This window comes from Equus caballus, chromosome X, assembly GCF_041296265.1.
Source record: "Equus caballus isolate H_3958 breed thoroughbred chromosome X, TB-T2T, whole genome shotgun sequence".
In the NCBI taxonomy this organism is placed as follows: domain Eukaryota; kingdom Metazoa; phylum Chordata; class Mammalia; order Perissodactyla; family Equidae; genus Equus; species Equus caballus.
In genome coordinates this window covers 19047865-19072568 of record NC_091715.1, presented here as the reverse complement: position 1 = coordinate 19072568, position 24704 = coordinate 19047865, and the positions used below count along the sequence as shown (strand labels likewise).

Below are 24704 nucleotides of genomic sequence, written 5' to 3'. Positions count from 1 at the left end.
AGCTTAATAAACAGCACTGTAATAACTGGCTCTCTAACCAAGAGCAAGGAGAAATAAGACCCCTACCAAACAACATATACCAAAATAATTTTAATTGTATAAAAATCCAAATAAAATTAGAACAGTAAAAATATCAGAAGAAAAGCTAGGCATATATTTGTAGAACCTTAGGGTAGAAAAGACCTTTTTATAAGTAGGACAAGAAACTCCAGGAATCATAAAGAGAAAAAAATAAACATATTTGATTACACAAACATTAAAGATTTTTGTATATATAAACAATAACAAGATAAACCATAGACTAGAAAAATGTGCAGCAAATGTAGAAGAAAGCTAATAGGCCAAATATACAAAAGACTAAATAGAAAATGGGGCACGGGATTTGAACAGGTGATTCATCAAAGAGAAAACTCAAAGGGCTGCTAGGCATACGAAGGTATTACTTAACTCCACTAGGAGTCAGGTCAAGGCAGATTAAAACAATGATAGCGGGTCGGCCTGGTGGCACAGCGGTTAAGTTGGCACATTCCGCTTCTTGGCAGCCCAGGGTTCGCTGGGTTCCCGGGTGCAGACATGGCACCGCATGACAAGCCATGCTGTGGTAGGCGTCCCATGCATAAAGTAGAGGAAGATGGACACGGATGTTAGCTCAGGGCCAGGCTTCCTCAGCAAAAAGAGGAGGATTGGCACCAGTTAGCTCAGGGCTAATCTTCCTCAAAAAAAACCAAACAAACAATGAGGGCATGTATAGATTCTTTTACCTGTGATATTGACTCTAGCACCCACTGTTTGTAAGAATGAGGGGAATGGGCCCTCCCCTATGTTGCTGTGACAGTGTGAATTGCTACAACCCTGAAAACCTCAACATCCAACAAATATTTCTTTAGCACCTGCTGTGCACCATGTTGTTGTAGGTGAACAGCAATGAACACACCATAAACATCCCTGCACTCCTAGAATTTACATCCTAACAAAAACTAATTTGCAATTATCTAGTCACATTTTTTAAAATAGCATATATCCTTTCACTTGGCAATCACATTTTGGGGGAGTCCAACTTATAGAAATCGAAGCACAAGTATGTAAGGATGATATGCACAAGGATAATTATTCCAGCATTCTCGTAGTGGCAGAAATCTGGAAACAACACAAATGTCTATCAAAGGGGAATGGTTGACTAAATTATGGGGAGTCCAATCTCTGGAAAGATATTTAGCTATCACAGAGAATGAGAGAGATCTCAGTCCACTGTCCCAGAGGGATGGATGTGATATATTAAGTGACTCGCACCGATATGTAACCTCATTTTGGTCAAACAATTTGAAATCTCGCCACATCTCCTCTTGCTCTCTGCACGACCCTACCTCTGTATAGGTTTGTATGAGCACGGAGGGAAGGCGCACAGTCTGTTAACTAGGATTACCTCAAGGAAACTGGCTTGGAGGAAGTGTGGGGGTGAGATCATTGTCTTTATACTTATTTTGCGTTGTACAACATTTGTTACAATAACGCGTATTTTTGCAATTGAAAAATCTAATAAAATTAAAACTCAGTAAAGATATTTTTTAAAGGGTAATAAAATTCTGGGTAATGGGATTGAGGGGGGAAAGCATTTTACTTTCTTCTCTGTACCATTCTGAATTTTCCATATTCTAAAAAGAATGTGCATTAAAAACTTTGTAAAGGCAACCAATAGATACGGAAATACTTGATGTTCGAAAAGAAAATCACTGAACATAGAATAGAATCGAGCTGTAGTCACAAGACAGATAAAAGATTTACGTGTATGGACTAAGACCGGAAAAGCACAAAAATGAACACCACTAATAAACCAAGTGGCATTGTGGGTGATCATTTTTCCAAATTTTGTCATGAAAACAGGGAATAAACGTAACTTGCAAGGTTTCCATCTTTGTATAGTAAGTATATTTGCTCTTTAAAAGTTCTTTTTCTGAAGAAAAATTAAAGCATACTGCCCTGGGAGAAACGGGGACTAAACCATTGGAAGTCTGTCACAACCACCACTTAAAAGGGGCAGTAAACGTCAATACAGGAAAACGGACACGAATATGCAAGGCTAAAGGCAAAAGCCTCACACTTTGCTAGTGGGATATGCCAGAGGGCAACCCAGAATTGGACTAACCCTTACGATGTTATGAGAACGGCCTAAGGGGACTCTTCTCTGCCCTCTGGGAGTCCCAGCCCGGGAGGGCTAGGGCGGACGCCGCAGCCGTTCTCTCCCACTTGCTTCTCCCACTTGCTCCGCATCTGTGGTAGGAGCCCGGGCGGTCTTTCTATAGCTCACGGAGGGTAAGGCGGGTGCCACAGCTTCGAGTGGCCGGCTGCATCGGTCAAGGCCTAGATTGGGAGAAAGAGATTCAGCCTCTGGGTCTCCCAGTCCAGACTCACTAGATGAAGTCACACACACCACTGGTGGTTTCCTGTGTCTATTCTCAATGTGGTTAGAACCCAGAGAGGAGGATGGGTGTCATCAGAACCTCCCAAACCCCAACAGACAGCTCTGCAATACCTCCCCTTATTTCAAAGCAGCTCAGGCCAAAGGAAATGGGTTCCGCATTTAAAGCCAAACCTAAGCATGAAGGAAAAGCAGAAACTGGCCTCTCGGAGAGCAAAAGAACATGGGTCTAGTTATTCTATTTTTGTCAATGTGTTTAGATATTTCTGTGGTAATTCACATCATGAATGCATAAATGCCTTATCTCAAATTCCTAAGCAGGTTTTCCATAGCAAAGTATTCTAGAGGCTTTAAAATATCAGCAGGTCACAATGCCAAATCCTTTGTGTTCACCAATACCAGCAATACAAGTAACATGAGAGACCAAGCGAATAGGAAAAACCAAGTAAAGGAAAATAATTCTTGAATTTTACCTCGAACTTGGTAGACTAAGAATATCCATCTCAGAGGTCATGAAAATGATTTTAAAGTCCGAGCAGGTGCAGACGTCATACCTATACGCAACAGCAATACGTCACCAGTGTTAGCAGGGGTCGCATCACTTCCAGCTCATACCGTGTCAGGGATGTATTATCTGTGTGATTTAAGCGCCCTCATTTGTGTGTGTGTGTGTGCCTTGTCTATAGCCAACACTCCACTAGGGTAACTTAAAACAAAATAGGAATTTATTTACAATAGCAAAGATGTCAAAAATAACAGGAGTAATATATAACAAATCCAAGAAGTATTTTATGAAAAAGGCAAACAATATATACACAAAAGATAAAACAAAATCCAAAAGGGCAAACTTAATTTTGACCTTATCTAAACAGCTGAAGAATGTGGCAAAATGGTTTCTCAGATACGAATTACTTAAGTAACGCTGGGCCAATTAATTACACATACACACGCACGCATACATACTTTTCAGCCCTTCTCTTTCACTTACTCAATCTTCCTCTGAATTCTATTTACCTTTGAGGAATGTAACTTAGGGGAGGCCATGCAAGATTTCGGAAGTACACGCTACTTACATGTGTACCAAAGGATATACTTACTGACTGGCAGGCTCCCACTTTCAAAGGGGTCAACTGAGGGTAGAGCCCCATTTCATCTTCACTGCTTATTTCTGGGGTTTTGTGTGTGTGTGTGATTTTCTTGTCTACCACACAAAATGTTGCACCAGTAATCTTTTAAGTTCCTCGAGTGCTCTAAAACAGTGTTTCCCAAATGTGAGCATGCACCAGAATCATTGGAGGACATGCTAAGGCACAGATCACTGGGTCCCACCCCCAGTTTCCGGATTCAGTGAGTCTGGGGCAGGGCTGAGAATCTGCATCTTCAACCAAGTCCCAGGTGATCGTGATGCTGCCACTGCTGCCTAGCCACTTTGAAAGAAAACCACTGCTCTCAAGCATCACCCCCCCTACGATTTAGACTGGTTAAGCTTTTCCTTACGTGAATCCTAGAATTTGTGAGAAATAAAGGAAGTTATTAATACTGAGATTCCCAGAGAACAGAGCAGTACATTATCTGACTGGTTAGGATCACAAACCGGTAAGATGTTATGTCAGGCATTATATTACAACTAAGTTTTTCATGCTATGGTTTTGTCTGATTTATGGCTCTGGACAGTGATGTTCACCATGTTCTCTTGACGGTTTACCTCAAGTTTTGATTATTTACTATTCCAAATTAGGCAAACACTTGTTCTGACATAGTTGAATTTAACTGCAGGATCTCATCTTTAAAAACCAAAGGTGGCTCAAACCCATCCTGTTATTCTCTTTTGACCCCTGATAACTTTACCTAACTTCTGATGTTTATCATGACACTGACTATTCTCTGGTATGTTAGTGCCCACTAAAGCCCTTCAAACTGGGCACAAAGGCGTAACTCCAGGGCAGGGCTTCTGCTGTGGAAGTGGGGACATCTCGCACTGATTAAACGTGCTGTAGATTGATACTGAAATGAACTTAAGTGCTCTCAAAAACCACTTTAGGCGTGGGAATTTTATCTCAGGGAAACTGGAGATGCTAATAAAACAAATCCTTTATGAAGATAAAAGAAAAAACAAATTTCAAGGACATGCTCACCAAAGGACTCACCAATCACCTCAACTTCTCTGAAATATTACTTGCAAATTCACAGGGCTGAAATATTATCAGTATTTGCATCCAAGTCACAAAATTCAAAGCAATCAAGCATTTTGCATTCCACTGCTGCATAAAAGGAATTAAGAAATGGGGAAATAAAAATACACTGCTTTTGATGTTTATTAGGTTTACAAAAACTGTACATTTTTTTCTTAAGAAAAAGCATTAACTTAGTACTGGTATCAAATAGACTAAACATTCATTAACAGGAAAATATTCTGATTTTTATTTTTGCACGTTATTCTCAAGTACACAATTACAATAATGTCACACATCCCTATATGATTTTCTTTTTATGTATTTTACTTTTTTTACAAAGTGTACAGAGGGAGGGACATACAATATTTAATAGGATATTTCTACAGAACAATAACTTATATTATGTCCTTGTAAAAATCTGTACCTCTTTAAAACATTTAACTGAAACATCCATTTTTTTAGCTTTGCTAATCAAAATTGTTTTAAGAATTAAAACTAGGTTGTAACTAATGTCAGTACATAACAGTGACTACAATTTCATTTTCTCTTTATACAGACAAATACATTTTATCATATTCACTTGACCAAACCCTTAAATACCTTTTAAAGGTTTCAATATTGTGCTTTAAAAAGAAAAGAACTGTGTATGATTCCAGACTATGTAAGAGAAATATAAAGTGTGTAAAGTGTTGTGTTCTTTATCTTTCAGTTTATTTAAAAAAATATAGTTAAATGACCAATTATTTATATTTTCTGTATTAATTTTACAAGACGTTTTAAAATTAATAAATTTCCACTTTCATTTAAGTGTATTACCTCATTTCTGGGAAAAATAAAAAGGAAGGGAGATTTTAAAGGTTCTCACAAAAAAACAGACAGAGCTTTCAAAGAATAGTACTGCAGGGCAATGAATCACGTAACTGTAAGTTACTTAAAAAAAAAAGCCATGTTATGGGGGCCAAGAGGGCACAGGAGTTCCCACTGGGATAAATCGATGCCTTGGCTTTGACTGGCATTCAGGTTGGAGCCCATACCAGCCTAAAGCACTTGATTTAGAACTGGACTAAATCACCTAGCACTTCACAGGCTTGCCAAACACCAAATATTTAGATCTCTAACTCTATAAATATCAGTCTTCAATATAAGTATCAATGGCAAAAAGAAGGATGAAAGGTAAAAACCTAACAGCATGAAGAGGCTAGGGTACCATAATGAAGTGGCAAGGCAGCTAACAAGTAGAAAGGAAAGTCCTAAATCGCCCACAGTGTGCCAGATACTCATGTGCCGATAGCCAATTTAAGGGACCCCCAAAACTGTTTTCTGTTCTCCAAGATTCATCTTAACATAAATAAATTCTAAATAACAAGAGCTCGTTTTATGAATTTATGAGCCTGATTCAGAACTGTTTGTTAAAAAATGTCAACTCTCAAAGAAAAAACTGTGAAAAGACTTGGTGACATTCCAAATAAGGCCTCAGATTTTCCTCATGCACTTAAAACACACCTTTATCTTCTAATCAAAGCCAACATGAGTGTTTTTTAAAGTTTGCTAACTGTAACTAAGAAATAATAGAGCAGGCTGAACTTGCCAAGTGTGTCATAATTAGCACCCATTCTCTGGTACATGAAGCCATCGCTTCCTTAGTCCCCCTCACTTGGTGACACAGAGTTCCCTCATGGGCTTCTCAGAGAGAAGTGAGGGAGTTACGTCTGGATACTCACTAGCTTTTCAGAAAAATATAAAGGCATGGAGCTGAAGTTGTATGAAAACATCCTATCTAGAAACATCTTAACTTCTATTTTTCCATTACCAAAGATATTTAAAAGAAAATACCTTTATTCTTTAAAAATACTAGTGTCCTTATTTTCCTTCTAATTCTTCACCTGAGTAGTCTCTCTGAAGAGCATGACTTACAAAATGCTCTCTCATGCATCCCTGCATCTTTCATGTTATTGTAAATTTAATACTTTTCATTATAGATTTTAAACAACTACTACTTGGGGTTGTGTGTATAAATATGTAAATAAGCAATACACACAGATACATGTTATATATATGTGCATATATATAATTCAGGGTACATTTACATATATAAAGTTGCAAAAGATCCTATGAGCCACGAATTACCTCTAGGTGATTCCAAAATGCAGTCCTCAATAAGTCTCATTTGTAGTACACAACCATTCCAAGACAAGGCAGCACAGACAGAATAATCAAAATACAACAGGATCAAGCAAAATTTTTCAATAAAGTTTTCTAAAAGTTTGCTATGCTGACAAAAGATGTAAATACTCCAAAGAAAGCCCCCCAAAAAGTGTATTTTGTCTGCTCAACAAAATGAAAAGTAAACACGAACCCAGCCACTGCTCTTTACTCAGTGATGCCAGGGACGCAAAAGCTCAAATGGAAACTGTCATTGTCATGTGGTCTGAAAATGTAAGCAAGACGAGTAAATGATTTCCATGTTAGGATAATTAGACCTGACCGTAAAATCTCCCATTTATGTTAGTAGATGTCTCTGACAATTTTATTGTGAGAAATTTATGGGGGGGGAAAAATGAGTCAACACGAATACTTTTGTAGTTACCAATCTAAAGTTACCTTATGTTAAATGGTCTTAGAAGAGTACCATCAAGGTAAGCAAGGTAAATATTTAAATAAATATAAAACTTCTAAGATAGAAAAATTCCATATAGAATCAGGGATTACTTTATTAAAAGCAACTTGCTTGTTGCTGCTCTTCCCCATTTATTAAACAAACTGAATAGAATTCAGAACACACTATTGAACAAAATGTAAAAAAAAAAAAAAAAGGTCAACTAGAAGCAATAATTCTATTTGTACACAGCATAAATCAATATACAGTATTGTATGTGAACGAGACTGGTTGGCTTTAAAATGAATTTTCTGTTTTAAGGCCAACATCTCTACAAATGTCTGCAGAAGTATTGTTAGGGCAGGCCAACTTCTTTATGATGTCGCATTATGTGCTGGTTCTTTTCTGAAGGCCTTCGGAACCCTTTCTTGCAGTACTCACAACGGTGAGGATAGTCTTTCGTATGAATGGAAATGACGTGCCGTTTAAAGCCTGAGGCATCTGTAGTGCTATACTCACAGTACTCACACTGATACACTTTCCGGCCACTGTGTGTCTTCATATGCTTTTTAAGCTCATTCTGTTGCCTAAATCCCTTTCGACATCTCTTACACCTAAACGGAAGATCTTTTGTGTGAACTGAGAGAATATGGCGACTTAGAACAAATGGATCTGCAATCTTAAAGTCACAATGTCTACACTGGTGCATTTTTTTACCCTTGTGGGCAGCCACATGTTTCTTGAGTTCCGAAGGCCTGTGAAAGCCTTTATCACACATGTCACACTTATGGGGGTAGTCCTTTGTGTGAACTGAAATTATGTGTCGTTTCAAATCACTTGAGTTCGAACTCTTGTGGTCGCAATGCAAACACTGGTGTGTTTTGCTTTCTTGGTGGATAAGAGCATGTTGCTGCACCTCTTTGGTATCTGAGAAAGTCAGAAGACAGATGTCACACTTGAATGGCATCTCTTTACTATGCTTAGTTTTTACATGCGTTTTCAAGTTAGAAGAGTCTGCAGACCTATATTCGCAGTACTGGCATTGGTACGGCTTCTCCCCAGTGTGGATTCGCATGTGCTTTTTGAGCTCTGACGGGTGCCGAAAACCTTTACCGCATTCTACGCAAATATGAGGGAAGTTCTTGCTGTGGACTGCCAAAAGGTGGCGATTCAATAACCCTTGTTCAGCTGTCTCATATTCACAGAATTTACACTTGTGCATTTTGTTGGCTCCTTTTTCCTTATGCACCATTTTGTGAGTAAACAAAGCCCCAGCATGAGAGAAATGCTTCCCACACTCATCACACTCGATGGCCTTCTCTGCCTTGCTGGTCAGCTTGTGGCTCTCCAGGTGGTTGTGTAAACTTATCTTCTTGTTGGTGGTGTAGTCACAGTCAGTACAGCGGTACTTCTTCTTGGTAAGGTGTTCAGGATGGTTTTTCATGTGCCTTTTCAAAAAACCTCTCGATTTAAACTTTTTCCCACAAATCATACAAGGATAGACAGTTAAGGGATGTCCATCAGGGCCAATAATTATTGCTAAGAAAGGAAAAGAAAGGAGCATGAGTGATCAAATCAAGTTCTGTTTTGGTTTCTTCAAGAATTTAAAGTGTGTGTTCTGGACATTACTGAGCAAGTACTCCTAAGTTAGGCTATTTGCTACTTAACATTCCTTTTACCATTTTTCAACATAAGAGAAATAGCAACCTCATCATAAAGAGAACTTCGTCTGGAAACTTTATTCATAGTTTTGTGATCACAATTTCTGCTTTGGTTATTCCAAAAACCATAATTTACGTCAATTTATAGTAAAGCTTAAATTTTAATATGCAAATCAGTATACAAGAATAGACAGGAATGTGTCACATGAACTGAAATACTTGTCCTGCTGCTCTGTAAATTATGCCTGCTTTATGCTGACATAATCAGATTCTTAAATATATGATTTAGTTTAAAAAAGTTAATATTGCAACATATTTGAGGGATTTCTTTTCATTTCCACATAAAAATCACCTGAATTTTGAATTTTTTTCATCCATGTTTGATCCATTTCCTGTTTCTTTTTATCCAAGGAAATCATTCATGAATATCACTGAATTCTTAAAATTATATTTTCAAATTCAATACACAAAAGCTACACGTGGTCTAGCAGCTAAAATGCCATCCCAACACCTCTGTGGATACATACTAGAGTTTCATCTGAGAGCTCGAAAAGCACGCTGCGCTGTGGACTCGTGCGCCCTCACCTGTTTGGTACTGCCTGGAATCAGGTCTTCTCCTTTTCTTTGGTTTTTGTTTAGCCAGTCTGCCGAGCCCAGCAGACTCATCTATGTGCAAGAGGGCACTTGCAGTGCCATTCCGGTTTTCAATTCCATCAGAATTATTACCTAACAATGCGCATTAAAAAACAAAATTATACAGTATTATAAATTATAATGAATTAGGGATTGTTTACTAACTATAACAACGAAAAGTAAGCCATGATACTCATGAATGACAGAAATTCCCCATTCTAGGTAATGGGTTTATGACATTTATTATAGCATGACTGTAGGAAATGCCTAGCTTCCAAATCTAAAAAACACATGTCAGCGTTTTGCCCCATGGACTCCCTTGTTGTTTCCCAAAATTGTAAAGTCCTGGGCCAGATATAATCAAGATGAAAAGTTTCAGCTTGAAAGCCTGTGTACTTCTTGCAGTACTTCCTTCTACGTAATAAACACATGAAGGAAATTCCTGTTAAAAATAAAGACAAAAAGTAGACTTTATAATCTTCCTCTACTCTTGTTCAAATCAAATAACCCTTCCAGGGTTACTGGTATTTCAGATTTCTTAAACCTAAGACCACAGAAACTGTTTTCCTATCATGAATTCATGATCAAGAACCAACTCAATCCTAAGAGCTGCTCTGTGACTCACCGTAAGCGGCTGCCCATGCTATTGGCATGAAGGTCTTGATTTCATTGTCATCGATTTGCTGTTCATGCACGGCAGCAGCTGCTGCTGCTGCAGCAGCATCCTCCTCTCCTACAATCACTTCCATATAAACTTCATCAGCAATCTCAGCAACGTCTAGGTAGAAAATTACATAAATTTTTGTGACTAGGTTTACAGAGATCACAGGAAAGATATTTTCATTTGAATTCAGTTAATAAACAAGTAGAAAGAAGGTTCAAATATTATATACCTAGAACACAGCTTTCACGCAGTAAGCGTTCAATAAATATTTGTTGAATGAATCATTTCTTGGCTTTCACCATAATTTGTTTCTAAAACAACATTCTAAGTATACATAACGGGTCACTGGGAATATCCCAGCATAATCATCTCTACAATAACGCTACTTGTTTCCCTCAAATACTGGCCATATTAAAAAAAAAAAAAAAAAGCTACAGGAACATAAAATTTTCTCCCACAAAAAGGCCACCTACTTACTTAAATCTTCATCTTCTTGCTGAGAGTCGTTGACAGTCATATAAACCATCTTTTCCCTTGGCACACGAATACTGCTATTCTGATCAAGTAGTTCAACTCCATGATCATTCTCAGGCTCACTCTCCACAATGTCTACGGTGCCGCCTATCAGAGAAGATGACATATCCAAGGATTTATGTAAAAATTTCATTTCCAACTGTTTCACTTATTACATCTCACATACTTTTCTATTGCTACATTGGAATCCTTGTTTAAAAGTTATCTTCAGAAAAGATTTCAAATGTTCTCAATTTAAACCACCCAAAAGTAATCAGGTTGAAGTGCTTGGATCAGGATGTATAACATACCGAAGGTTTCCTCTTACCTAAGTCATCTTCTCCAGGGTCAGCTTTAAAAATGTACACCTTGATGACTTCAGGGCAAGTGCCATCTACTTTACAAGGATCGATTTCCGACTCTGCATCCATGGTCATTCCAGAGGAACCGTCGTGTTCTATTTTACCAGCATCATCCACTAAAAAGGCAGGAAACACATTACAAATAATAATAGCAGATACTTAAATAAATGTTACCATTTTCAAAAGCCCTTTTTACAAATATCATCTCTAACTTGATTCACATAAAATTGGATGATTTTGCCTAGACAAGCAGACATGCAGGGTATGGTGGGAAATATGGCTGACTGCTAAGCCAAAGCCAGGTCACAGAAGGCCTTGTGCAACCAGGCAGAGGGGCTCAGAGACTTGATCCTGGTAGGCTGGAGGTTTCTCAATCTGGTCAGGTATCAAAAATCTCTTAGGGAATCTAAAAACACAGGCCCCAACCCACCAGTACTAGAGAATCAGAATCTGCAGGGCTGGGATCTGATAATACAGACAGATTTAGAGGTACCTTGCCCAAGGATCCTGATCAGAGTTTTGAGAACCTCTGTTGGAGGTGCTGGGAGACTTTTAAGCAGAGCAGTGACAAGCTCAGATGGTCATTTTTGCTACACCATGCTGGCAATAATGCAGCATGAACACAAGTCAAGGAGGAATGTCTGTACTGACCGTAGTAACCTGGAAGTCACTGATGTTCCCAGTGAAAAGCAGTGTAGTGAAGGCTGTATGGGGTCAGATTAAGGTGGGTTGAGGATTTAATGGAAGCTGTGAATTTCTTCAATCTAATTTTAAGATGGAGAACAAAGGGGCAGTAACTAGAATGGGTTGTAGGGTCAAGGAGTTTTCTGTTTAATTGATAAAAATACTCACGCAAGCTCAGTCTGTGAGAGAAAATAGAAAGTGCAAGGCTGAAGCCAAAGAACATGGTGAAATTTCTGGATCAAGATGTCAGAAGAAAAGGGGGAAGACAAAAGTAGGCACAACGCTGAAGGAATTTTCCTTCAGTAGGAGAAATACACTATTCTTCTGAGACTTGAGGGGGTAAACATGGATGAGAATGAAGCTACACTGTGTTTAGGGAAGGGGAGAAGGCTGTAATGCAGAACATCGGAGGAGTTCATGGCTGGTGGCTCCAGCCGGGGCTATGAAATAGGAGGCAAGGGCTTTGGTTACCAGTGAGAGAATGGCAGACTGGGCTAAGAGCTTGAGATGCTAGAAAAAATGAGCTGAAGTAAGACAAGCTTAACAAAATGAAGGTTCCAAGAGATCAGCTGGTTAAACTCTTCGTAGTTTACAAAAAGAGAGGTTCCCTGAACCCTGAACATAACTACCCAAATTCAAGTATCTTGACTATGCTTTATAAAAATGGTTTGTAGGGGGAAAGAATTGGCACTATATCCTTATTTCTGGCCTGATTTGTACTTATGCTTTTCAAAGCTAAATATTTCTATGACATACTCAGCTGACTACGCCAATGTTATTTTCTTAAAGGTGGGTTTTGAATTTCAAACTGAGGTCGTATGAGAAGGACGAAGATCTCACCAAACTAGCAAGAGAGTGCTGAATAAATCTGCTACATTAACTCATCTCTGAACAGTTTGATATTGTTGATGAAACATGGCCTCTTTTGGCAAGCTTTGTCAAAACTGATTCTAACAGGTACTGGAAAATCAAATGTCCTTGTGTTTACAGAGAAAAAGGTCAGGGTAACTGTTTTTGCGTACGTTAGTATGTCAGTACTCATTAAGATAAAACCTTTGATGACTAGAAAATCTAATCATTTTAGAGCTTGCAAAATGTCACGTATTTACCTGTAACTTGGAGTACAAGATCTTTCTGTTTGCTTTCATAAATGTGAGGGGAAACACGTTTCAAATATACAGGCTTACCAGAGGCGAGCAAAGGTATTCCACTGTTAAACAAAAGTAGAATTCACCTTCAGATTTTCACCTTGAGAATTTGCCTCACTAACTCAACCTATGAAATTAGTCCGAATATGAAATAGTACAGAAGAGATTTAAGAAAAAAAAGCCACTGTGATGTTCCCGTTAAGGACTCAAAATTTCACTGATTTTAAAGCTACCATTAAAAATGAATGTCTAAAAACAAAGAAGGCTTCAATAAAACTGAGTCATCATATGTATGATGTCTGCATAAATGCCTTTTTCTGATGTAATGAAGGACTAGAGCTTTCGAATAAGGCCTTTCCAAAATAGAAGAGCATAATTTCTGGAAATTAAGACTACTTCTAATAATAACTACCATTTGCATGGCATTTTGCAATTTCCTTAGCATTTCTATGCACTTTTATTTCATTTGAGTCTCACCTTTTCCAGATAAAGAAATAAAGGCTCTGAGATGGTATGTGACTTGCCCAAAGTCAGTGAACTACTAAATGAGGGGTGGGAGAGTGAGGAGATGCCTGTATTTAGAACCCAGACCTTTATTTTCATCTTCTGATTTTTTTTAAGAAATGTATGCTCACTGTATAAAATTTAGTATTTTTTTTTAAATCACTAATAGTTCCACCAACCAGAGATTCCATCATTATGTTAGTAAATTTCCTTCCCAGTTTATGTGGTTTTTCTAAATAAAATTGGCATCAGTTTCCTCAAGCCATATATAATAATAATCTGTACATCTCATTCAGCATTTTAAATTTCAAAACTGAAGAAAAATTTGACTTATCAACGATCTCATTAGTAATAGCAAAATATAGGTGTACTTTATCCTGCTTCAAGGGAGCTTCAGTAAAACCCCATGAAGACTGAAAACCAGGGGATGGTTATCTGCAATGCTAATAAATACTATCGTGTCGAAAAACATAGTTCATTAAGATTTCAGAAAGCCCAGTAGTTCCTGAAAAAGAAAAATTACTGGGGGCAGTGGTGCCACCACTACAAGGGTCTGTTAAAAGAATGCTGATCTAACATTTCACGGAGAACCCATATAATAAGGAATGATGGTGGTTGTGATAGATAATGATAACAACAAACATTTACTGACCACATACCATACGCCAAGCATGATGCTAAGCCCTTAAAATGTACCGTTTACTCCTCACAACAACCTTATGAAATAAGTAATATTGTTTTGTTATTCTCACCTCTCTAAGCTTCTAGACAAAGTTCATTATAATTTTTGCCAAAATAGAAAAATATATGGTATTGGATTGCAGTGGAAATGAATTTGTCTAAATTAACATCATAAAGAGAGACATCTTTACCATTTGATCTCTCTCCCCAGGTTTCCCACCAAACACCCCTCCACGATGCCCTCAGTTAGCTTTCCTAAAACAAAGATCCAGTCACCTTAATCTCTAGCACAGAATGGTGCCCCATTTCCTACCCAGTAAAATACACATTTCACAGTATAGCAACCAACCTCTGACCAAACTGCCTTCTCCCTTCAGTCTTGTCTCCCCCAGCAGCCCCCAGACTACGCCATGTGCCCTGAACTTAAACATGTTTTTATTTCCATTCTTTTATGCTTTTTCAACTTTGCTTTAAATACATATATATTGCTTGTTGCAGAAATTATACAGATTTGTTAAGTATTTTTAAAGTATAAAAAAGAAATTAAAATATGCTCAAAATCCTACCACCTGGAAGCATCAGTAGAATTTACAGATAATTATTCAGACATTTCTCTAGGCATATTTATAAATAAAAGGACGGAAGAAAGAATGAACAGAGTTTTTTTTAATGAAAATTAGATATTATAGCATGCTTTTAAACAAAAATGGTTACATTAGAATTTACTTGAACTCAACAAAAAAACAACTTTCATCCCAGAGTCACTCTCATTCCCTGGCCCTAGCCCTCTTTTCATTTCATCATACTGGCCTGGCAGAACCACAAACTTGGCTTAAATGCAATTTTCCGCTTCGCCTCTGCACCAGCACCTATACAGCTAAATCCGGTTGGAAACACACATACCCACCCCCGCTGACTGTTTCACTTTAAATTCATGACCCCGAACCTGAAGTGGGCCTTTTCTGCTACTTTCCCGCTCTCCTATTTTCCACATTCTCCTCTCTCCTCAAATCTCTAATATCACCTTCCCATCCTCGTTCTCAGGTGATCTCACTTCTTACTTCACTGAGAACAACTGAAACAATCAGATAAGAGATGATCCACTGACTACCACACCTACTCACTTACCAGCAACTAAACCTGGCCTGTTACCATAGACAAAACATCTGTGTTCCTAGCTAAAGCCTGCCCCTTCTTTAGTGTTCCAGCACCTCGCCTCTCTCTCCCCCCACACCTCTACTGGATCATTTTCATAAGCATACAAACAAGCTATTCTCTGCCCCCTTTAAAACAAAAACTCTTGATCCCATTTCTCCACCACCTCCAATTCTTGTCATTCCATATCCCCTAAACTCACTTCAAGAAGGCCCGTGACTTCACCAAACTGTTCAACAAGGTCGCCCATTCTCAGCACTCATTTGACTTACCCCGCAGCAGCACTCTCTGTGATTCACTTTCCTCACTTGGCTTCCCGGCCCCAAGCTCTCAGGTTCCTCCTCCCTCACTGGCCACACCTCCCAGTCCTTGGAGGAGTCTCCTCCTCTCTCTCAATGTTGCAAACCGCAGGGCTTAGTCCTTGGGCTGGGTTTATCTACAATCACTCCTTCGGTGATCTCACTCTGTCCTACAGCTTAAATTTCATTTATATGCTAACAACTCTCAATTTCGCACTGCCATTCTAGTCCTGTTTCCTGAACTCAGATTTGTACTTGTCTTTGATGTCTATCAGACATCGCAAAATTAAGTGTCTGCTCAAATGTCATCTTCTCAGCAAACTCTGACTACGTTTGCAACTCAAAATTTTCTTTATATTCCCTCTTTTTTCCTCCCCAAGCACATATCACTTACACTACATCACTTATTTATGTCTGGGTACCTCTGCTAGAATATAATCTCCACGAGGGAAAGACACTGTCATCCATTTTGTTCACTGATGTATCCCAAGTGCCTATGATACTGCCTGACACAAGGTCAGCATGCAACATTCATTTGTTAAATATACGAATGCTGATCTTAAAGTAAACGTTTAGTCATTAGTTCTTAACCCTCTAAAGATAGAAAAAATTAATATTATAAAAACAATGTCATCTTTTGCTTATAATATGAATCAATTTTAAAGCTAGTATCTACTGTCACCCTACTAGGAAAGATGTACAAATTAACATATTTATACACCTCTCCTTCCCAAACATTTTATAGTTAGTTTTATATTAAGTGAATTCAATACTCACTACCAATCCTTTTACCACAGTTTCTCCATTCTAGAGTTCTTTCTATTGATTGATCCTTTGGTTTGACAGATTCATTACCAAACAGGGCTGTCAAGAAGGGTTAAAAGGGTGCTACAGTCTCTGAGTTCCTGAATACCTGAAAATGTTAGTCCATGACCCTTACTTGAAGAACAAATTGTCTAGGTATAAAATTCTTGGGTTATATTTTCTCAAAACTTCGTAGACACTGTTCCACTGTCTTCTAGCACTGAGTATTTCTGTGTGGATGTCCCTATAATTCTTTATCCTTAAAGTTCATTAAACATCACTATGATTTTAATAGTGATGGTGGAATAATGGTGGTTTTATCATTTTGTCAATCTCTTGAAACAAGAAAGATTCAATCGCTATTTCAGGAAAATTTCTTGCATTACAAATGTTTCTCTAGGGGGCTGGCCCAATGGCATAGTGGTCAAGCTCACGCACTCTGCTTTGGCGGCCTGGGGTTCATGGGTTTGGATCCCGAGTGTAGGCCTACATACCGCTCATCAAGCCATGCTGTGGCAGCACCCCACATACAAAGAAGAAAAAAATAGAGGAAGATTGGCACAGATGTTTAGCTCAGTGACAATCTTCCTCACCAAAAAAATTAATAAGTAAATATTTTTATAGTTCATTGGTTATTCCTTTCTTCAGGAATTATACTTATGTGTTTGTCTCCTTTACCTGTCTCCCATGTCTATCCATCTCCATTATCACTTTTGTATCTTTACTTTTTTTTATCATTTCATTTTTGTGATTTCCTAAAGCCCGGTCCTTCTGCCCCCAGTTATATACTGAGGCATATTTATTCTTACAGTTGCTTCTATAGTAGCTTTTATCTTGATCATATTTTTATTTTTCTCTTCAGCTTCTTTCTGAATTCTGTCAGTTTACTTTCTATTTGCCTCTAATGTCTTATAACATATCCTTTGAACCTCTGTATCTCTTCTTTGATTTTTAAAAAAGAGAACCTTGGGGCCGGCCCTGTGGCTGAGTGGTTAAGTTTGTGCGCTCTGCTTTGGTGGCCCAGGGTTTCGCCGGTTTGGGTCCTGGGCGCGGATATGGCACCACTCATCAAGCCATGCTGAGGTGGCATCCCACATGCCACTACTAGAAGGACCCACAACTAAAAAAATATACAACTATGTACTGGGGGCTTCGGGAAGAAAAAGGAAAATAAAAAATCTTTAAAAAAGAGAACATGATGTTTGCAATTTTGCTGAGCCTATAGGCCAGTGCTAACCAATAAAACTTTCTGTGATGATGGAAATGGTCTATATCTGCACTAGCCACATGTGACTACTGAGCACTTGAAACGTAGCTGGTGCATCTTAGGAACTAGACAAATCTTATTTACTTTTAATTCATTTAAACTCTAATTAGCCACATGCGGCTAATGACTACTCTATTGGAACACACAAGTTTAGACAATTGTTGGAATAAACTCTTGCTCTGTTTAAGAAATTCTTCTTGCAATATATTAAATAAAATTCAGAGAGCTGAAGAAAATGAATCTTCAGATTCAAAGCGCTCACCATGCATGAAAACACAACACATGAAAAAAGACCCACACTTAACTAAGCACAACCTTATGATATTTCAGACCACTAGGGATAAAGAGAAGATCTTTAAAGCTTTTGAAAGAAAAAGAAACACCCACAAAGGAATTAAAATCAAAATGGCATCAGGCTCCTAAACTGTAACACTGAATGCTGGATGATGATAAAACATGCCAACACAAATTCTCAGGGAAAATTCATTTCAACCTACAATTCTGTTGTTAAACCAAATTATCAATCAAGTTTAAGGGCAGAATAAAAATATTTTTAGTATACAAATCTATACTCCTTAGGAAGTTATTTCAATATGTAGGCCCATAAAATAAGGGAGTAAATTAAGAAAGTCACGCAAGGATCCAGAAAACAGTGAATTAATCTCATGAAATGAGAGAAGGAAAATTTCAGAAAGATGTCTGTATTACAGTAAGCCTAGAAAGCAACTACTCCAGAACGGATCAGGATAGGAAGCTTCAAGAGGCGAGTCACCAGGAAAAGGAGCGCTCACAGAAAAACCTAATTGGACAGAGAAGTCAGTCAAACTTGAGGATATGTTTCTTAGACGGCATAAACAATTAAGGAAAACCTGCACTATGAGGATAGAATCAGTCTCAAAGACAAAGTTTAAAGATTTTTTTTTTCCTTTTTCTCCCCAAAGCCCCCCGGTACATAGTTGTGTATTCTTAGTTGTGGGTCCTTCTAGTTGTGGCATGTGGGACGCCGCCTCAGCAGGGACTGATGAGCGGTGCCATGTCTGCGCCCAGGATCCGAACAGGTGAAACCCTGGGCCACCGAAGTGGAGCGCGTGAACTTAACCACTCGGCCACGGGTCTGGCTCCTCAAAGTTTAATTAAACTTGAAATCTATAAACCTATGACCAGTACCCACAAGGATTGAGTCCCTAAATCCCAGCCTTCCCAGACCCGGAAGCTACCTGATAGATCTTGAAACAGATTAATTGGAAAGAAAAATAAAGACGATTTTACTTCCTAAATAAGTTACTTCAAGGGACAGTCTGAATATGCAAATCTTTTCTAAAGTGAGTGTTAGGATTGAGGGCAGGGAGGGAAACCAGTCCTTTTCCTAAGACCATACCTCAGTATTGCTGTCAGAGAGAATTCAGTTCTCTGAACCAAGAGCCTGTTCTAACTTACTCCGGCAAGTTCAAAAGTCTCACTACCTAATCACTTCAATCTTTTTTAACCTCTAAACCCAAAATCCAACCAAAAGAAAAACTGCAGGATAAAAACTTGATAGTATTCAACATCCTAAGGGTTCCTGTGTAGGCGGGTGGCTATTTAATAGTGATGATACACCATGGACGGATAGTTCCTCCTAAAAGGACACCTGGGCTCATGAGAAATTGTTACGTTGCAGACACTGTAAGCGGTTTCCCTATATTTTACCATGAAATCAACGACAACAATCCCACGACTTAGGTGTTTTGTTTCCTCTTTGTAGATGTGAAACCAGAGCACCTAAAAGACTCAGTAAGCTGCAGGAAGCATTCTGCTCATGCAGCAAATGTTCCAGCAGATAAAGAGACTTAAAATTTCACGTTTAGACCTCCCTCTCTTACCTTCCTCTTCAGGAACCCTCTTTTCTGGGGTTAAAATTCCATCTTATTTTTACCATATAGCCTATAAAAGATTTCAAAGAACTGGTTATAATCTGATTTCCTTTAATCCCTGAAACTTTCTTGAAGAAGTTAAAAAAATTGTTGAAATTAGCTTCATTCTGTAGACAGGGAATTAAAGGATCAGAGCCATTCAAGTGCCTGTCCTAAGTTACAGTGATCTCTGGCATGTCAGAGATATAATTAACAAAAAGCATTTGCCGAATTGCACTGAATTGGTCTAAAACATAGTTAACTAAACCTAGTTAACCAAGAACTGATTTCTTAATACTATAAATGCAGGGGAAAAGGAAAGGAGTGACTATCTTTACTCAAGAATTCCCTGATGGGACAGATAATAGGAAGGTCTTAAGTGAAGCTAGTCCAGAGTTAGTCTTGCTAGCCCAGTGGATGCCACCAACAGAAAGACTGTGTGGACAATAACAATGGCTAGCAGTTACTGACGGGCATGTTCTGTGATGGATACCTGGTGCACATGATCTCTACTTCTCACAACCATGCTGCAGGTAGTATTACTGCCATTTCACAAATAAGGGAACCAAGGCCAAAGAGAAGTCAATAACTTGCTCAAATTCGTACAGCTAGTGAGCAGGCGGGCTGGTATCCAAATGGAAGGCTGGCTGACTCTAAGCTGCAGGTGCTGTTTCCACAAACCGTGTTGCTTCTCTAAGACCCCGAAAGGAGAGGCATGTACTCTTTCTCCCTCTTTCCTCCTCTCTCTTTCCCCTCCCCCACTCCCATTATCCCACAAAGTAATCACAGATCTGTGCAAAGGACAAGCTGTCCGACGATTCTGTCTAGGTCTCAAGCAGATAAACAGTAACTATGAGTCATAAGGCCAATCTGAAGCTCCAGTTACTTCTAAGGCTTTCAAGATTTAAGACCTTTTAGCCAGTCTTTGTTGTGGTGGGGGCAGGGGAGGACTACAACATCTTTGCCTTATTTGAGCACTTTATTCTTGGCATAAATCTGATATCCAGATTGAACATTAAATGAAAAGTCTTAATTCTTTTAGTGTTGATTTCTAAATAAATCTCAGAGTACCTACAATAAAGACACAAGAATTTTAGATGGATTAACAGAAACCTTTTTGAATTTTATCAGTACAAGCTTAAAGTTTGATCAACATATCTCTAAAATATTCTTAGTTCAGTAAATAAGACTTTTCTCATTTCAGAAATAGTCCCATGTAGACACGCATTTTTAAAATTCTAAAATGTTATTCTTTGGTTTACCAAATGGTTTAAGAAACAAAACTGATAAAGCACATATATAAAAATAATGGTAAGATACATACACATCCAACAATCAGCCCACAGAACAAAGAAATAAACAAATATTTTACCATGTCTCCTGTGCTAATAGCCCCTAGAATCAATAGATAAATCATCAGATTGTATGGATCCTCAGAGTTTTTGCATTAAACACAGGGGTTTGGATTTATATATTCATTCATTCCCTGAACCACTTTTTATTGGATGTCTACTATGACCAAAGTTGTGCTTAATTAGGAACTAATATCAGACCAACCAGCCAAAACGTGTAAACTAGAAGGCAAGGGCCACCAGGCTCCATGTCCGCAGGGGTGCCATTTACACGGTAGCTGTACAGTGGACAGCTATGTGCAGCAACCCTGTAGACAGATCTTCAGCACATCTAAATGTGCTCTTCCTCTAATAATGGTTTTGCCATCTGCCAGGCTGCACAAGCCAGAAACCAGGCAGGGAGCTTCAAACTCTCCCTCTTCCTCAAACCTAAATTTAATCCAAGTTCTACTTCTTAAACATGTCATGAAGCAGTATCGGCCAAACTCTACTGATAGAACCTTATTTCAAACCATCATCATCTGTTTCTTACCTGGACTACTACAACAACCTCCCATAGTGGACTTTTTGTTTCTGATTTTCTTCTTACCTTATGCGCTCTCAACACTGCCATTAAGATTACCTTTCTAAACTATAAATCTAAGTATGTTGTTATTAATCTGCATACAACCTTTAACAGCTCTCCACATCAAAAAGACAAAGAGGCTTCTTAGTGTATTCAAGGGCCTTTATGATTTGGGCCCTGCCTATTTCGCCACTCTTATTTCTCACCATTTCTTCCGTTCTCCTGACCAAAGACATTACTTGCACACCAAAGAAAAAGTCTCTGAACACTCAAAGATCTTTCACATCTCCCTGCCTTTAAACATACTCTCCTCTCTGCCATTCCTCCCTCTTCAGCCACACAGTGAAACTTTTATTCATCCTTCAAATTGAGTTCACCCCAAATTATTTTTTTTAAAGATGTGATAATGGCATTATTGTTTCATTTTTCTAAAAATCCCTGTCTGGGGGCTGGTCCCGTGGCCGAGTGGTTAAGTTCACACACTCTGCTTTGGCGGCCCAGGGTTTCGCTGGTTCAGATCCTGGGTGCGGACATAGCACTGCTCATCAGGCCATGCTGAGGTGGCGTCCCACACAGCACAACCAGAGGCACTCACAACTAGAATATACAACTATGTACTGGGGGGCTTTGGGGAGAAGAGGGAAAAAAAAGATTGGCAATGGATGTTATCTCAGGTGCCAATCTTAAAAAAAAAAAATCCTTGTCTTTGAGAACTATATACTGAAATACTTATGAACAAAATGATACGTGGAATTTGCTTCCAAACCATACAGGAGGGAGGGAAATGGATAGGAGTAGAGATGAAATAAATTGAGTCATATCTTCAACGAAGCTTCCACAGAACTTTGGTTTATAACGCTTTCATAGCATTTAGCTCACTCAAGTGTACCCAAAATTTCCCACCATTTCCTCCCTTAGTGCTTCCAAAATACTTTGTGTAGCCAGTTATATATCTTTTCACACTCAACTGTAATTACCTGTTTCTGTTTGTCTTCTCTCCAGGACTGTGAACTCTAAAAAGTCAGATACTTTCACTGATTAACAGCTAGTAAGGTTCCTAGATTATCGCGGCTGATCAATAAATGTTTTTGAATGAAGACAGAAGAAGAGGAAACATGGGCAAGAGTAGAAATAATAGTTTATATATGACTCCTTTTCCTCATGTAAACAAATTTGAAAGAAAATAACATTTTTTAGGTAGAAAAACAATGGCATAGGGCTTGGAAACTGTCTGGGGGCCTTCTGCTATAACAAGTTAACTAAGAAAATATTTAAGCGCCCCCCCCCCCATTATTTCCTAACATTGTTGAAATTGGGCATTCAATAATATTGTAAATTTTAGTAATCACTGGAATTCTTTACCTCCTCCATCCACCAATAAGCACTACTTATCCCAAACTTTATTGCTTTGTAGTATTAACTTTATACACACATACACAGACACACACACACACACACACACAAAGAAAGGCAATATGAGAGCAGACACTTTGGAATAAAATACACTTGATTTCAAATCTTCGCCCTAATGCTAGGTGGCTATGTTACCTTGGACAAGTTAAACTGAGCCCCAGTTACTCAATCTGTAAAATGATGATAACACCAACTTTATAAGGTTGTTATAAAAACAATAATGTATATTAAGTTCTGGCACACAGATACTATTTATTGAAGGTTTACTGTTACCTATTTTTACTGTTACCAACCTGTTACAAATCTCCAACTAAATAATCTTTCTTGGTATAAAAAAGCTTAAGTTTTAAAAAAAATTTTAACTTGTCTACATTGACTTGATAGCAATCAAACCACAAATACAATCCAAAACGTTTTTTCCCCTCACCAAACAAACTTCATTACGTCTTCAGATGGAAATGCCAATTGATACAAAGCTCATTAGAAGACGGGTTTGATGAGTCTGAAGGCATTTTGCACACGTTAGCACCTGAGCTCTTCCTTGAAATATTAATTCAAATGGACTTAAATTATATATATATGCCAGCAGACCAAAAGAGTTCAATAAGCATTAGTTAAGAATTAATCAATCTAACGACTTATTAACATTCAGCTTTTATAAAAGCATTTGCATACTGTAGAAAAATAGGGCTTCAGATACAACTTTATCTTCATGAAAAACTCTTTGGCCTTAAAATATAAAAATAACTAAATGGAGAGAAGACAGCTATACTACTACTCCACACTTGCTGTCATCAAAGTTTTAATAAAGTTATGGTCTGGACAAAATAAAATTTCCAATTTTATAATCAACATGTTGAAAATGGTGATATTTTCACTTATCCAAACTAGTTTAAAGGGTTCTAAACTTAAATTATTTGCTATAATTTTTATTAATCTCTTTTAAAACTCCTTAAAATAACTGAAAGCACATATTTTACTAAAATGTGGATTAGAAATGAAGCATCATATATGTTTACATTAGAATAGAGACTCTTGGGGGCCAGCCCGATGGCGCAGCGGTTAAGTTGGCACATTCCACTTCAGCGTCCCGGGGTTCGCCAGTTCAGATCCCGTGTGCAGACATGGCACCACCTGGCAAGCCATGCTGTGGCAGGCATCTCACATATAAAGTAGAGGAAGATGGGCACGGATGTTAGCTCAGGGCCAGTCTTCCTCAGCAAAAAGAGGAGGATTGGCAGCGGATGTTAGCTCAGGGCTAATCTTCCTCAAAAAAACAAAATAGAGACTCTCTAGCCAAGTGTTCAGTTTTTGGCAGGAATGACCCCATGCTCAAGAGGCATATTAGTTTTTTCCTTTGATGTTACTAAAAAAGGTAGTACGCACACATATCCAGGGACCCTTGCTTTCCATAAGAATGTATTATGTCACCATCACTTATTAATTTTGCTAAACCTTTAAAACTGAATTATGCATTTTTGCCTGGACTTTAAAATTTAGTCTTTAATATTTAGGGTAGTAAATTTTGCAAATTCACTACCCACTCCTGACAGCATGAAACTAGTATAAGGACAAACATATAGATGAATGGAAGAGAATTAAAGAGTCCAGAAATAAACCCCTCACATTTACAGTCAATTATTTTCAACAAGGATGCCAAGAACATCCAATGGGGAAAGAATAGTCTTCTCAACAAATGGTGCTAGGACAACCAAATATACACATGTCAAAGAATGAAGTTAGCTCCCTACCTCACACCATGTACAAAAATAAACTCAAAATGGATCAAGGGCCTAAATGTAAGAGCTAAAACCATAAAACTCTCAGAAGGAAACACAGGTGTAACTCCTCATGACCTTGGCTTAGGCAATAATTTCTTAAATATGACACCAAAAGCACAAGCAAGAAAAAAAATAGAGAT

General features: G+C 38.2%; 1 protein-coding gene across 9 annotated transcripts in view; it reads right to left on the bottom strand.

The window, feature by feature from the left end:
- Nucleotides 1-3119: 3119 nt before the first annotated feature.
- The window catches only part of ZFX (zinc finger protein X-linked), a 53011-nt gene continuing 31426 nt past the window's right edge, over nt 3120-24704 (bottom strand). For 5 of the 9 annotated variants that reach the window (XM_070256817.1, XM_070256816.1, XM_023633988.2 and 2 more), the window contains 5 exons: nt 10986-11135; nt 10622-10765; nt 10106-10258; nt 9433-9573; nt 3120-8725 (listed from right to left, as the gene is read on the bottom strand). In XM_070256817.1, coding sequence (XP_070112918.1) covers nt 7542-8725; nt 9433-9573; nt 10106-10258; nt 10622-10765; nt 10986-11135 — 1772 coding nt within the window. In that variant the 3' untranslated portion in view covers nt 3120-7541. Of the gene's footprint in view, nt 8726-9432; nt 9574-10105; nt 10259-10621; nt 10766-10985; nt 11136-15393; nt 15586-24704 lie in introns of those variants that run through there. The other 4 variants (XM_023633990.2, XM_070256818.1, XM_023633992.2 and 1 more) reach the window with 3 other exon arrangements.